This window comes from Erythrolamprus reginae, chromosome 12 (assembly GCF_031021105.1).
Source record: "Erythrolamprus reginae isolate rEryReg1 chromosome 12, rEryReg1.hap1, whole genome shotgun sequence".
Lineage (NCBI taxonomy): Eukaryota > Metazoa > Chordata > Lepidosauria > Squamata > Dipsadidae > Erythrolamprus > Erythrolamprus reginae.
Window position 1 is genome coordinate 29268769 of NC_091961.1, and position 16597 is coordinate 29285365.

At 44.2% G+C, this 16597-nt stretch overlaps 1 protein-coding gene across 9 annotated transcripts in view; it reads right to left on the reverse strand.

The window, feature by feature from the left end:
- Window positions 1-5300: 5300 nt before the first annotated feature.
- The window catches only part of GRAMD1B (GRAM domain containing 1B), a 169397-nt gene continuing 158100 nt past the window's right edge, over window positions 5301-16597 (reverse strand). For all 9 annotated transcript variants that reach the window (XM_070765666.1, XM_070765664.1, XM_070765665.1 and 6 more), the window contains 3 exons: window positions 13835-13942; window positions 13241-13358; window positions 5301-11644 (listed from right to left, as the gene is read on the reverse strand). In XM_070765666.1, the coding sequence (XP_070621767.1) occupies window positions 11555-11644; window positions 13241-13358; window positions 13835-13942 (316 nt within the window). In that variant the 3' untranslated portion in view covers window positions 5301-11554. The remainder of the gene's footprint in view (window positions 11645-13240; window positions 13359-13834; window positions 13943-16597) is intronic.

Sequence of the window (16597 nt, forward strand, 5' to 3'; positions counted from 1 at the left end):
TCACGGGCCAGATGCCTTCCTGTCACCAATGCAAAGTTTGGTTCAGCATATATATTCTCAGAGTGCCCAAAGAGAAAAATAACTTCCTCTACCTAGGATCGAACTCACAGCCTCTTGACTGTAAGGCAAGAGTTCCGCCTCTAGGCCACCGCACTACTCTATCCATTAAAGAAAAAAGTTGAGTGAATTTCTCACACAGCCTCTTGGTTTTGGGGTTCATACAAATCACAAATCAGCCCTTTACGATGCAAAAGGTAGCTCACTCTCACCCTCTTTCTTCCTTCTTTTTAGGAGCCTGGCAGAAGACTCAAGGACTAACAAAACAACAACAGAGTCGGAAGAGACCTTGGAGGTCTTCTCGTCCAACTCCCTTCTCAGGCAGGAAACCCTACACTACTTCAGACAGATGTCTATCCAACATCTCCTTAAAAACTTCCAGTGTTGGAGCATTCACAACTTCTAGAGGCAAGCAGTTCCACGGACTAATTGTTCTAACTGTTAGATAAAACAAATCACTGCAGCTGGATTGGAAGGAATCCCGTTCCACGAGGTGGAGTCATGAGGCCATCTAAATTTATTTCCTCCACCTCAGAAACATCGGTGGCCTCCATCTTGACCAAGGAAAGGCCTTCCTTTGAGGCCAGCAGAGACAAAGTAGGCAGGCAGGCACCATTCATCCCATCATTGTCCCAGTTTTGTAAATACGAACTGCCTCTCTCTCATTTTAATGGGTGGGTGTGGCTAGGTAGGTCATGTGACTGGGTGGGTGTGGCTAGATGGGTATGTGGCTTGGTGGGCATGGCTAGGTAGGTCATTTGAATGGGTGAATGTGGCTAGGTTGGTCATGTGACTGGGTGGGTGTGGCTAGGTAGCCACGTGATTGGGTGGGCATGGCTAGGTAGGTCATGTGACTGGGTGGGGGTGGCTAAGTTGGGGTGTGGCTTGGTGGGCGTGGCTAGGTAGGTCATTTGAATGGGTGAGTGTAGCTAGGTAGTTGTGATTGGGTGGATGTGGCTAGGTTGGTCATGTGACTGGCTGAGTGTAGGTGGTCATGTGACTGGGTGGGTGTGGCTGGGGGGTCATGTGACTTGTGGGTGTGGCCAATTTAGCAGTATAGGACAAAGTTTTGGCCTGATGGTAGGAAAGGCTGGCCGAAGAATACTCTTCACCAAACCCTGATATCCAAAGCCGGGCAATTGGTCACTCTTGTGGCTTGAGATGGTCACTGCACAGGCCAAGTAGCCAGGTTAGGAGAACACACACAGGGTACAGTCTTAGTCAACCTTAGTTGGGTTGGAAGCAGAGCCTGGAAATAATTCAGAATTGCTGCTTCCTTGTTGCCCACTTTTGGATGATGGAAAATTGCAAGTCGAAGTATATCAATATAGGTTTCCACCATACACCAGTCGCCCAGGAGAGGTAAACCTAAGTGGGGTTTTTTTCCCCCAATCTTCTCCTAATCAACCTTTCTGAAAGGAATTAGCAACTCAATGCCTATGATTTTATTTTAAAGGCAAGAATATTTTTTCTTTGAAGATAAAGTTTTAATTCTCATTCAAGAAGCTTCTTCACTTCTAGCGGTTAATCAGAAAATCCAGTTGCCTTTAAAATAAAATCACCTTTGCGACAACTACGATATGGATGAGTGACAACCTCCATAGACAGCCTGTCATCTCCGCTAGATGGCACTCTTAGACTTCTGAAATTCAGTTGATAGATCTCTCTCACCCCTCCAAATGTAGCAGCTTGAAATGCTTTTGAAGGTTGTTCTGGAGATTTGGAACATTTTTAATCACGTTTTGCAATGCTTTGAAATTGCCAGATGGGACCTGCTGCCTCCCGAACAGGTTTTTAAGGAACTTAAATTTGGTGAGAAAGTTGAGAAGATGAAACAGCGATTGGCTAGAATTTACTCATACATATATTTTTTAATAACATATTACTTTAAATGGTTTTTTTTAATCCGACATTCAAGAATTGGAGGTAGTTTCTCTACAATGTTCTACTTCTTTTTCTAGACCAGGGTTATCTGACTTTTAAGACTTGTAGACTTCAACTCCCAGAATGCCTTATGCTGGCTGGGGAATTCTGGGAGTTGACATCCACAAGTCTTAAAAGTTGACCAGTTTGGAGACTGTCTATCCTAAGGTTGGAGCAGTGGTGTATTTCATCCTTGTTTCCTTCATGTGTGAAGGCAGAAACAATATCTTCCAGTAATAATTTTTGATAAAATCTTTGACTGGGGTCAACTTCACCTATGCAATTATTTTTTCTTACAGTAATGAGTCAATGCCTGGTTTCTATGTGAAAAGGGACTTGTTCACTTGTTCACTTAGAGGCAAGCTTCCATTATGGTAGTTACAATGCCAGATGTTTTAATTGACTCGCCGCATTCCCAAACTGAATGAGAATACAAAAACCTCTTTCAAAGAGTAGTGGCTGCAGTTGAAGTAGCTATGAAAAAAACAGGGCTAAATCAATCTTTCCATGTGTACTTCATCCCTCAGTGACTGTTAATGAATTATGGGATTGACTCAAGGTCAAGCTTTTGATCATAATGCCTTTAGGTCTACAGCAGGAGTCTCCAACCTTGGCCACTTTAAGACTTGTGGGTTTCAATTCCCAGAATTCCTGGCAACTTTAAGACTTGTGGACTTCAACTCCCAGAATTCCTGGCAACTTTAAGGCTTGTGGATTTCAACTCCCAGAATTCCTGGCAACTTTAAGACTTGTGGACTTCAACTCCCAGAATTCCTGGCAACTTTAAGGCTTGTGGACTTCAACTCCCAGAATTCCTGGCAACTTTAAGACTTGTGGACTTCAACTCCCAGAATTCCTGGCAACTTTAAGGCTTGTGGATTTCAACTCCCAGAATTCCTGGCAACTTTAAGACTTGTGGACTTCAACTCCCAGAATTCCTGGCAACTTTAAGGCTTGTGGGTTTCAATTCCCAGAATTCCTGGAAACTTTAAGTCTTGTGGGTTTCAATTCCCGGAATTCCTGGCAACTTTAAGGCTTGTGGACTTCAACTCCCAGAATTCCTGGAAACTTTAGGGCTTGTGGATTTCAATTCCCAGAATTCCTGGCAACTTTAAGGCTTGTGGACTTCAACCCCCAGAATTCCAAGTCTTAAAGTTGCCAAGGTTGGAGACCCTGGTCTACAGCATCCGTATCCTTAGAAGGGAGCTTATGGCTAGTTCCTTATTTGCATAGTATGTTTCCTTGTAACTTGTTGTGACATTTTCAGTGGGAGAAGATAGGTGTGTTGGATTGCTGTGTAGTCCTGTCAAGCTCAGAATCCTTCTTTCCTTCTGATAATATTTCATCCATCATTTGATTGTTCCTAACATAAAAACATAAAAATAAAAAATCCCCATAAACCTTGGAAAAAATCTGCAAAGCAGCCCTTCCCTTCCTGATCTGAAAGTGGTGATAAGAAACAGAAGTTAGCCAATTCATGCCCAAAGACTTAAAACGTGATACTCTGATCCTTTGATATTCAGATTTGATCCTTTGATATTTAAAATTCCGCTTTGCTTTAATGTGCTGCAGGAGATAGAGCTGTTGATGTCCTGTGAATTGAATGCGCTTGTTATTCAAGTTTTTCTAGCAAAAACCCTAGGATTCCAATCTCCTTCGTTGAGATGTATGGTTTTGTTTCTGCAACACTCCGCGGCCTGCACTGGCTGCCGATCGGTTTCCGGTCACAATTCAAAGTGTTGGTAATGACCTTTAAAGCCCTACATGGCATTGGGCCAGAATACATCCGGAACCGCCTTCTACCGCACGAATCCCAGCGGCCGATAAGGTCCCACAGAGTTGGCCTTCTCCGGGTCCTGTCGACCAAACAATGTCGTTTGGCGGGGCCCAGGGGAAGAGCCTTCTCTGTGGTGGCCCTGGCCCTCTGGAACCAACTCCCCCCAGAGATTAGAACGGCCCCCACCCTCCTTGTCTTTTGCAAATTACTTAAGACCCACCTTTGTCGCCAGGCATGGGGGAGTTAAGTTATCCTTTCCCCCTAGGCTACTACAAGTTATGCATGGTATGTTTGTGTGTATGTTTGGTTTTTTAAAAAAATATAATAAGGGGTTTTTAGTTGTTTTTATTAATTGGATTGTTCATGTTGTTTTACCACTGTTGTTAGCCGCCCCGAGTCTGCAGAGAGGGGCGGCATACAAATCCAATAAATAATAATAATAATAATAATAATAATAATAATAATAATAATAATAATAATTCCCAACCAACTAACTGCGGTAATGTCAGCATGGGTAAATTGGTGGGGTCCTCCAGACATGGACCTACAACTCCTATAGTTGCCATCTCTTAGCCGGGGCCATGTGGGAGGTGGTGAGAACCAAAAACCAAACCTCACTTGGGAAAAAATCACATTGGTCACCACTTCTTCCAAGTTCATTTCTTTCCGAAACAAAATTGCGTGTTGACATTCGTGAAGATCCACTTCCTGATTTATTGTAGTTGTGTACTAGAGCGGGGATGTCTACCCTTGACTGCTTGAAGATCTGTGGACTTTCAATTCCCAGAATTCCCCAGCCAGCCATTACTGGCTGTGGAATTCTGGGAGTTGAAGGCCACAAGTCTTCAAGTGGCGAAGGTTGGGAAGCTCTTATACTAGAGTCCTTTTTTAGTCTTATAACAAGAACAAAAGGTATTATTCTCAGAGAGACAATAGTTCCGAAACTCGGGAAGTTTTTTTCCCCAGAGATAAATGCTTCCTAATTTCACTTGCTTCCATAATTGAAGACGAGACTTTGGGAGATCGGTCTACCAATGTAGCAGTTTGTGTAGATTTTTGTTCACTCATGTCTGGGTATCAAAAAAGACACTTGGTTAAAATGATTTTGCCTCTGAAGGAGAACGTCCTAAAACCAGGCATAGAGACTGTAGAACAGGTGTTCTCAACCTTGGGGTTGGGACCCCTTTGGGGGTCGAATGGCTGTTTCACAGGGGTTGCCTAAGACCCTGGTAAAAGGCAAATTTCCCCTGGTATTAGGAACTAAAGCTTCTATTCTGGAACATATTCTTTACAATCCGACCAATCAGGCCTTTACAGTGGGCGTGTCCCTCTGACCTTCCTGCCAATCAGCTTAAAGCTCTGTTGGGAGAATTGGCGCTAGACTTATGGTTGGGGGTCACCACAAACATGAGGAACTGTATTAAGGGGTCGCGGCATTAGAACGGTGGAGAACCACTGCAGTAGAAAGAGGCAACAATAAAACAATGAAATAACAAGAGCGCCGGTAATAATAAATAAATAAAAACTAACGACGCCTTCCGTCTTTTGTTCTCATTATATTTTATTCATACTTTTATTCCGTTTCTTTTTCTAGCTACTTTTACATTAAGATTTTGGCTTTGTCGCCTGTATAGCTCCTAGGCTTCTATCAACTCAAGCTTGTGGTGGCTGATGACTTATTTATTTTTGTTTCTGTTTTTTTCTTTTTCTTTTTGTAATCAACGTATTACATTAGACCTCGCGCACAGCGCAAAGTTTAGATACAGATTCGCACAGACAGATCCTATGCACGCTCGCGCACACAACCTCACACACGCGCACACACAATCGGGTTGGAGGGGCCGGGGAGAGAGAGAGAGAGAGAGATTTTTAGCGCGTGGCCTGGCTCCAGATTTATGCTATGAATTGTCCCAGGTCCTTCCGCCTATCATAAATGCAGGGAAGGAGGGAAAGGAACGATTACTTGGCCTTCTGTCCAGTCCCTTTAGAGTTTTCTCAGTGGTTTTTTGGCAGGAAAAATCTTCCTCTTTTGAACGGAGCCGAAAAGTAGCTGGAGAAATGTGGCAGCTTAAGAAATATCGGTTGGGGAGAGCAAAATGCCATGCTTAAGGTGAGAGAAGAAAGGGGATAGGGGAGAAAATGGATGGGTGCCCTCCATCCTTATCATGTAGGGGACCGCCGTCAAGAATGGCTACTTGTTCCTGTTTTGGGGGTGGCTGGAGGACTGGAAATTTGAGTGGCTCCCCCAACTCTGCCCCAGAGACTCCAGAATCAGGAGAATATCGACCCCCTCCCCAAAGCATCCCGTGGAACTCTCGAAATGGACGTTGGGAAGCCTGTCCTTCAAACCTTACCACGCCTCGACTGACCAAAGTAAAAACGAGGTAAATGTAAACAATGGAGTACCGTCACCGTCGCTGCCGTTATCCTCACGGCAGACGTGGTGTTAAAAAAAGAGAGAGAGCAGCATGTTGAGGGTGGTAAAGAAAGGAGGACTCGCCTTCCTCGTGGTCACTTCAGAACGCAGAAGGGGAAACATCTTGAGCATTAAGTCGAATCAAAAAGAAATCCGAAAGGGGACAAGATCCCATGTGGCTGTGTTTCAAGAAAGAGGGCAAAGGAGAACCATGTTCTCAACAAACAGGGTGTTTGGCTGCAGCTGGGAACAGTTATTAAACCTTTTAATTTGGCTGGTTGGCACATTGAGGGATGAATGGTTCGAGAAGATGAGTCATCTGTGCTTCTACCAGCATGAGCCGGAAAGCTGAGCATGAGAAACCAAGGGCCAGTAGCGGGGTTCCTATGGGTGCGCTGAACGCCATTGTACCAGTAGCGAAAATGAAGATGCGCACGCAGTCCGCATTTCTGCGGTGCGCACATGTGTGTCCTAGTGAGATTTTGCTTCTGCGCATGAAGCAAACTCTCGCAAGGCGACATGCATGTGCGGGAGATTTTGGTGGGCTTTTTTGCTTCTGTGAATGCGCGGAAGCCAAAAATATGGGCGAAATCTTGTGCGCGAATCCCCTCGTGAGACTTTGCTTCCTGAGCATGTGCAGAAGCAAATTCTGGCTCGGAGACACATGAAAGCACACCAGACACACAGAGCTGTGAGCACTAGCATGGATGTGAGGAAAGGAAGAACCACATCCGGAGATGGATTATTAGGGAATAAACGAAGGTATCACCGAGACCTTCCGAAATCTGGAGGTCCCAATCTGGAACATCTCATGCGCCTCTCCTACAAAACTGAGAAGCCAACAACTGGATTTTATAGATTGAATGCATCTATAAAATGAAAACCCCAGGACTTCACAAAACCTAAAAAAGTAGAGGAAGAAGTCGAGGAAGAAGACTGCAGAAACTATTTATAGATACCAAGTGTCCCCTCGACAAAGCCCTTCCATAAATGGACGATCTTGCCATTGCACAATGCATAGTTTTTTTTAAAAAAACACAATATCTGTTTTTTGCTCCATTTGCTTGACCACCGCTCTCACCAGCCATGAGAAAGGGGGATGACACACAAGTGTGAAGAGAAGCCAAGACAAATTGAGAAGTGCCAGGTCCTTTTCACACACATATGTGTCTCTTAGATCAGAGGTCTCCAACTTCGACAACTTTAAGACTTGTGGACTTCAACTCCCAGAGTTCCTCAGCCAGATTTTGGGAGCTGGAGTCCACAAGTCTTAAAGTTGTCAAGGTTGGAGACCCCTGTCCTGGATAATTTTTTTTAAAAAAAATCCATTTTAACCCTGTGTGTAAATTAAGCAAAATCCACTTTCTGGTAGGTGTGTCTAATGCCATGAACATCTCCTATACCTTTAACTCGGTTCTAAATGGAACAAACATGATTTGGGTCAATAGGCAAAATCTCTGAGGGATTAAAAAGCAATGCAACGGCTCCCTCTCTGTGCCCCCCCCCCCAAAAAAAAGAGAATTTTGAGACTTTTCTGGGAAAGAAAATCAAAAAGGCGAGGGAGGAGAAAGAGAATGCATTTTGTTGGAGTGAGTCTGCTAAAGCCCAGTTATGAAATGACCATGATTCCCAGATTCTCTTCGACACCTCTCTGCAACCCTCCCCCCAAAACCCAAGCAAAATAAAAAAGCTACCACTAAACCGTTTTCTTCAGTCTGTCCAGCAAACCATTGTGCCCACCCACTCTTTGAAAGAAAAACAATATTTTTGTTTAAATAACAGTGATCACAACACCCTCGTTTAAGTCTTTGGGAAGCAAAACCTCGCAACCAGTCTTCTGTTGTCCTGCTCCAAGGAGAAAGTCCATACAAGACTTCTATCGTTTTCTATCGAAAAGCTCTCTTGGCCACTAAGTCAAATCCCGAAAGATTGTTCTGTGTGTGTGTGTGTCTATGCATTCATACACACACACACACACACACACACACACAAATGAAGAGGCAACAGCCATCGCGATCTCCAGAACATTTAAACTTTATTCAAAACAACTAAAATTACTTAGCTTTCGTTAGTCCTCTGCTAACTTCGTCAGAGTATTAAAATCCCCATTGAAGACGTAGTTGATCTTCAACTATGTTGGTGGAAGAAGCAACAGTAATTCCACCTGGTGGTATAACTAAGCTAGAAACAAGAAATCTAATTACAGGAGCGAAGGAAGGGTGTGGACCTATGACGCAGGCAATGCGCAAATTGACCAGCGTTATGTAAGATCAACTATGTCTTCAATGGGGATTTTAATACTCTGACGACGTCAGTAGAGGACTAACGAAAGCTAAATAATTTTAGTCGTTTTAAATAAATTTTAAACGTTCCAGAGATCGCGAGGGCTGTCGCCTCTTCATTTATAAATATACCTGCAACCCGCATTTTTAGGACCATTCTTGATACACATATATATGCATATACATATAAATATATTCAAATAAATTAACCTAAGAAACCCTCCTGCAAGTTCAGTGTCCCAAATTAACGTCAATCATTTCCCCAGCTGCCCTCTTCTCTCATTGGCGACCACCACCCTAAAAAGAATATATATATATATATTGGGGACTACGAAATATTGGTCTCCGGTTGCTCTCCCTTGCCAGTTAGCCCAGCCAGGTAGCAAAAAAGGAGGGGAGGAAGCAAATAAAAATGAAGGAGGAGAAAAAAATAAAAACCCATCATCTTTCCTGCATCTTCAGGTGGAGCATGTAAAAAATGGGGGAAAAAATAAACGACAACAAACCAATTTCATTCACCTTCCAACCTGCTGAGCATTTGCTCCCAGGGCTAAAAAAACCCCCAAAAAATCCAGCAGTTTGTATGCCAGAGCAGATACATGTCGATTGATAACCTGGAAACAAGAAGAAGAATCTGGTGCTCTCTATCTTGGGCTGCCCTGCTAATTTGTCTGGTTTTGTGTGGCTTTCTCGTGGTGCCTCTCCTAGTCAATCAAGATTGTGGTTGGCTAAGGTTTGTTCCTTTTTTAATCAGTGTGTAGAAAGAAGAAGACGCCAACTTTTATCCCCCAAAAGCCTAATTCAGATAAATAATTCGTGCCAAGTGTGATTTTTTTTCCCCCTGGCTCAATAATCTACATATAAACCATATCCTTTGGTAGTTGCCAAAGAAGATGACATTTGGTGCAGATCAGTTAAACCCTGATAGGCACCAACCAAATGGAGCTTGAAAGAGGGAAATCTCTTTTTATTTCTTTCCTGGGAATCTCTAGTTTTGCACTAGCAGGCAGAGAGAATCAAACTGCTCAGCTTTGGCCTACAAGGGAACGGTGGCCTTTTTCAATGATAAAACTGACCTCCCGCCCACATGATAAAACTGACCTCCCGCCCACCAATAAGTCTTCGGTTTGCTTCGTTCCAAATGAGAAAAAATGTTTGCTTTGACCAAATCCACACACGCGCACAAGAAGCATCGCCATTTGGTGGGATTCTAGCTTTTTCAAGCGGTATGTAACTTCTCCCCTCCCACCCAGCAAGGAAAAAATATCCTTAAAAAACAAAACGCTTTTGTGTTTTCTTGTTCGCAGCCCAGCCAAGAAATGGGGTCATGTCTGTGTTAGGTAGAGCTGCAGCGTTCTGGTGGCGAGGGGCCACCACCAAGAAGGACTTTCTTTAAAGCAGCGGGCGTCCAGCCTTTGGAACTTTCAGACTTGCAGACTTCGACTCCCTAGAATTCTCTGGCTAGGGAATGCTGGGAATTGAAGTCCACAAGTCTTAGAAAGTTGCCGAGGTTGGGTACCTCTGCTTTAAAGTATTAAAATGCATCCTTGCATTTTGAAATCAGCTGATGAAGGGGGAAGAGGAGTTTGCATTAAGCAATTGCTGAATGTAGCTTTCGGAAGCGTCGTTCAAAATTTTTACAAGAGCTTTGTGTGACTTGCCGCGGCCCAAGCTGACAGACACAGCAACATAAACCCACAAAAAGAAGCAAAATTATCTCTCCATATGCTTCTTCCTCAACTCTTCTCCTTGACATGGGTACGAGAAACAAGACGGCTTTAATAAATACAAGATTTGGAACAAAGACTTCAAAGCAGACATTTTTTTAAACCCCTTGCTGAGCTGAGGCCTGTTCCTGGGTTGTGGCTCCATCTATCGTTGCCTTTTTGTGTTTTTGTTTTGCTGTGGACATTTATCCACGAGAGCAGTTCAAAGCTCCCTTGTTGTGGGTCTCCATCGGTCTCTCTGCAAGTACAGATAGCCCTTTAAGCAGAGCGACAGCTCTCTCAAGTAACTACTTGAAGCTGCAAAGGTCACAAGGACACAACGACAACAACAAACAACAACAACAACCAGAGAAGATGCCGTCAAGCTGAAAACAAGGAAAGGAACAAAAGGTGACTCAAGGATGGCGAACTTAGGGCAACTTGATGACTTGTGGACTTCAACTCCCAGAATTCCCGAGGTAGAATTCTGGGACTCCCAAGTCCATAGGCCAGGGATAGGCAAAGTTGGCTCTTCTATGACATGTGGACTTCAACTCCCAGAATTCCTCAGCTAGCATGATTGGCTCAGGGATTCTGGGAGTTGAAGTCCACAAGTCATAGAAGAGCCAACTTTGCCTACCCCGGCCCTAGGCCATAAAGTCGACATCGTTGGCCAACCTCTGGCAGAACTCATCCTTCACAAAGGGAGTTAGCACCTGAGTGAGCTCACACAAGGCCCTTCCGGGCGCACGCACGCATGCACGCAACAGCTTCCTGCCTTGTCTCCTCAAACAAACTCATCCCGCCGCCCGCCGGGGCTGCCGCTCTCCGCCGAAGTAGCGGCATGTGCCAAGTCCACTTGCCAATGAAAGAGAAATCTTGCAAAGGGACCCTGGTTGGGAAACAAGCAACAATGCTCTGTTTGGCAGCCGGCTTGAAGACTCGCCAGCCAACTGCATTCTTGCCGAGAAAAAATAACACAACGGTTCCTCCGTGCCAGAACAAATAGGGCATTTGTGCCAAGACTAGTTAAGAAGTAGCTTCCTACGTCTTCCCTGCTCCCGCCGAAGAGAGGCAGACAAATAAATAGAGAGCCAGGAAAATGCCTAGAAAGATGGATGAATCCAGGAGGGCCAGAGTGGATTTCCACACAATGCCTCGGGGCCGGAAAAGCCCCAATTTCTCCATCCCATTCTGGCCTTTCCTTGGTGACGTCCCTGGTTTCATCCAGTGCTTGGGAGTTCCGTCGGCACTGTGTTTCTCTTCTTGCGACGCCGGCTGTTTCTTTCTTTCGTAAAAATCTGGAGACGATGAATATATATCTCCCTCTATATATTCATTCTCTATGTACATATATTGCACACAATCCTCTGGCCACGTGTGTTCCCGCCTGCTAGTAGAACCGTTTCCGTTTCTCATCCGACTCGGGTCGATATTCGCGAGAGCCGATGCCTTTCTGGAGGTTGATGAGAGAATCCTTCATCTGGAAAACAAACACACCATTTTGGAAATGTAAAAACAGGTGGCCTGGGAGGTTGACGTTCAAAACTCAGCATGTAAATGACACCGCGGTGGGAAGAATTGTGTGGCAACTAAACACCTCTAGCAGATTTATGGAACCCACTCAGTTTGTTCCCAACAAAAACCCCTCCCAACTGGTTCTCCTTTAAACTCCATCCCCAGGTGTGCCTTGTGAAGGGAAAACTGGTATGAGTTCCTTTATTGGCACCAACTTTGCCCCCAATGTCCCGCTTACTCTCCAGCCTGGAGAAAAGCTCTACCACAGACCTGCAGCAGCTTCTGACTGCAGATACCCCAGTCAAAACGCTGTAAGCAGAATGACTAGTAATCGATCACTCCAGCAGGCCAAGATAATGAGTCTCAGAAGCAAAGAATTCAGGACAGTAATTCCAGCAAGACATGATAAGCACACAGAAGCATAACAATAATTCAAACAGTCAGGAATGCCGGGCCACAACTCTCAACACTATATGAATTCAGCATTTGTTCCCAACAAGCACCCCTCCCAAATGACTCTCCTTTAAACTCCATCCCCAGGTGTGCCCTGTGAAGGGAACTGGGGTCCTTTCCTTACTCATAAGCCACACAACCCTTGTTGCTTTTTTCTGGGTTCTTCCCTGCTCACCCAAGTGGGGCCTTGGTCTTTATCTGAACCCCCTCTCCCTCCTTCTACCTTCTCCCTGCTTAGAACCTATCAACCCTACCTACCTACTGTAATCGTTATTGTGAGAATAAAAGAAATGATAATCTCATTTTCATGCCCCTGTTGGAATCTGAATAGAAGATGGAAGAGGAACAGCTGACACAGAGTGGGAGAGTGGCTCCATTGGCTATGGAGGAAACTGGGGAAGGGAAAAATCAGGATGAGAAGATAGAACAAGGGAGCACAGGGGTTCAGATGAACACCAAGGCCCCACTAGGGCGAGCACGGCAGAACACAGAAAAAAGCAACATGAGTTGCGTGGCTTACGAGTAAGGAAAGAGCCCCCGGGTCCCTTGACAAGGCACACCTGGGGATGGAATTTAAAGGAGACGCAGTTGGGAGGGATGTTTGTTGGGACCAAACACTGAATTCATATAATGTTGAGAGTGGTGGCCTTTCTGGCATTTCTCCTGACTGTTTGAATTATTGTTATGCTTCTGTGTGCTTATCATGACTTTCTGGCTGTGTTGCCTTTGTGCCACACCCCGAGTCATCACACCCATAGATGAGATACAATTTAGAACAAAGACTAGACATAAATTGTCAGGCATGAAAGATCAAGTCCACACATTAATGTCTAGTTAATCTGATTTATTGCTACTCATGCTTCTCAACTAACAGTTACCACCTGCTTGGAGTTTGATGAGGATCAACGGAATCTAAGGGAAATTGAGCTTAGTTCACTTGTGACTACGTGGGGATTCTAAACTGACCCCTCTTTTGACTCCACCCCCTGGTTTTGCCACTCCTTCACCCACATAAATGGAAGAAATTAGAACACATGTCAAAGTGGTTTTCTATTTCACTTGCTTTGCCTTCAACCTGCTTCTCCTCTAGGTTGGAGATAGTTCTCACCTGATCTAAGAGGACCACTGATGATTTGATGATCTCTCTCCATTTTTGGAGCTCTGTGTCATGATATTTCTGCTGCGACTCTAATAAGTGGGCCCACTCAGTCTGAGATTGGGGTAATCTGTTGAAACCAAGAAGGAGAAAGAGAAAGGAAATCACTTGATGCCAGCTGGGACCCTTTCTTGTTATATTTCAGTGTTTCCCAACCTTGGCTACTTGAAGATATTTGGACTTCAACTCCCAGAATTTTCCAGCCAGCGAAAGAAAGAAAGAAAGAAAGAAAGAAAGAAAGAAAGAAAGGGAAAAGAATGAAAGGAAGGAAGGAAGGAAAGGAAAAAGAAAGAAAGAAACAAGAAAGGAAGAAAAAAGGAAGGAAGGGAAGAAGGAAGGAAAGAAAGAGGAAGAGGGAAAGAAGGTAGAAAAAGAAAGAAAGAGAAAGAAAGAAAGAAAGGGAAAAGGAAGAAAGGAAAGGTGGAAGGAAGGAAGGAAAGAAAGAAAGGAAAAAGAAAGGAAGAACCAAGAAAGGAAGAAAAAAGGAAGGAAGGAAGGAAGGAAAGAAAGAAAGAAAGACATTGTGGGTCTCTGTGCCTCCGTTACCTTTCCTGTAAACGTAGCCCCTGCCATGCCGTCAAGGTCTGAGTGGTGTATTCCAACATCCACAGCTTGTAGAACAGCAACATATTAAGGATGACCAAAAGCACCAAACTGGGGGAAAAATGGAAAGAGGGGAGAAAAATAAATAATCGACAAAGAGCAGCAATTCTTGTTCCCTGCCCCGTCATTTCTTTCTTTCTTTCTTTCACGGCTGCAATCAAGACACTCGGAGGAGATTCCGCAATAAAGCATCAGCAATTTTGCATCACAAAAAAAACCCACAATCCCTGAAAGCATGGCTCAAATCATAAAATAAGAAATTAAAAAATAGCAATCAATTGCAGATGGTGGCATTGATGACAGGAGGGGTCTGCACAATGGCTTTTCTTTTTTGTGGTTTCATGAAGCCTTACAAGCAGTAGCAGGCTCCTACCAGTACGGATGAGGACGCCGTACCAGTAGTAAAATTGGAGTTGCAAAATTTTGCGAGGGAACGCACGGGCAAAAATTTCAATGATTTTTTTTTTTTTTGCTTCTGCACAAGCGCAAGAGCCAAAAAAAAAATATATCACCAAAATCTCTCACAGACGCATATATATCCCTTCACAAGATCTTGCTTCCAGTGAATACCTGCTTACAAGGTAGGAAGTGAACGAATTTGGGGAGTGGACAGGAGTTTTTTCCCACCATTGGCACAATTACAACAGACCTCTCAAGGGGAACATAAGCTCTGAGGATTCACTCCACAGCATACAGTGGTACCTCTACTTAAGAACGCCTCTACTTAAGAATTTTTCTAGATAAGAACCGGGTGTTCAAGATGTTTTTGCCTCTACTTAAGAACCATTTTCTACTTAAGAACCCGAGCCCGGAAAATTTTCCCAGGAAATTTGAGAGCAGCATGAAGACCCGGCCAGTTTCCTGCCATTCCCTGGCCATCTTGGGCTTTTCTGGGCTGCCAGAGGAGCCTTTCGGTGGCACTTAAGGAGGCTTTGGCAGCCCAGTGTGAACTGAGCGTTTTTCTTTCTCTGGACACTTGGAGAGGGAATAAACCACTTCGCTGTGGTCACTCCCTCGTGCTATCTCCCATACACCCGGCGCAAGGTTGCCTCCAGGAGCATCTGGGCACGGAAAGGCAAAAGGGGGCAGTCATCTCACCTTCTTCCTTTGGCAGTGACTGTCCTCCTCCTCCTCCTCTTCCTCCTCCTCCTCCTCCCACCCAAATTCCGAGCTTTTATTTCTTTCCTAATGTGTTTGCACGCATTATTTGCTTTTACATTGATTCCTATGGGAAAAATTACTTCTACTTACAAACTTTTCTACTTAAGAACCTGGTCACGGACCGAATTAAGTTCTTAAGTAGAGGTACCACTGTATCTGGGACTGAATTCTTAATTTCAGTCTGTTCTATGGTTTTATGCATGGTGTTAGGTTGTGTGATTGTTTTCTTTTTTATAATAAGAGGTTTTAAATTGTTTTTTAACATTAGATTTGTACATGTTGTATTATTGTTGTGATCCACTCCAAGTCCTCGGAGAGGGGCGGCATACAAATCTAATAAATAATAATAATAATAATAATAATAATAATAATAATAATAGTAATAATAATAATAATAATAATACTCTGTAAAGAAACAGATGAAACAATCGATTATTATTATTATTATTATTATTATTATTATTATTATTATTATTATTATTATTATTTACAACAGACCTCTCAAGGAGAACATAAGCTCTAAGGATTCACGCCACAGAATATTTGGAAATTTTTGGAAAGGCTGCCAATCCATAGCTTCTTCCTAACCTCTCCCTAAAGGCTGTCAGAATTACACTCTATTGTAGCCCACGCATGATGGCTCAACATGTGGCAGAACATGTCGTGCCCATATAGACCATACCAGCCACCTGCGGACACATCCAGTACAGCCCACAACCCAGATGTTAAGGTCCTCCTTGATCATGATGGACACCAGTCTCCAAACAGGAGTGGGCAACAATACCAGTGCTTTACAGCCCTCTCTAAATGGTTTACAGAGTCAGCCTCTTGCCCCCAACAATCTGGGTCCTCATTTGACCCACCTCGGAAGGAGAGAAGGCTGAGTCAACCTTGAGCTGGTGGTGAGATTTGAACTGCTGAACTGCAGCTCTCAGTTAGCTAAAGTAGCCTGCAGCGCCGCACTCTAACCACTGCGCCACCCTGGAACATGTAGAAAAGGATACTGTATAGGAAAATTCCCATAGCTCAAAAGGGGTCTACAGGCAGCTGGCAGCCAGCAGACGTAGCCTGTAGAATTGCATTCTAACCACTGCACCACCGAGGCTCTTATGAAGAAAGGAGTATGAAGTGGTATATAAGTCTAAGTGCTATGTGCTAAAGGAGGAAGGGAGGGAGGGAGGGAGGAATGAAGGAAGGAAGGAAAGAAGGAAGGAAAGAAGGAAGGAAGGAAAGAGGAAAACAGGAAGAAGGAAGGAAGGAAGAAAGGAAGGAAAGAAAGAAAGAGGAAAACAGGAAGAAGGAAGGAAGGAGGAAAGAAGGACGGAAAGAGGAAAACAGAAAGAAGGAAGGAAGGAAGAAGGAAGGGAGGGAGGAAAGAAAGAAGGAAGGATCGTGGTCATGCAGTGGCTAGAATGCAGTATTGCAGGCTAACTCACTGCCCTCTCAAGAGTTTGACATTATCCCGCGAAGAGCCACTTAGTGGTTAGAATGCAGTACTGCAAGCTACTTCTGCTGACTGCCGGCTGCCTGCAATTTGGCAGATCG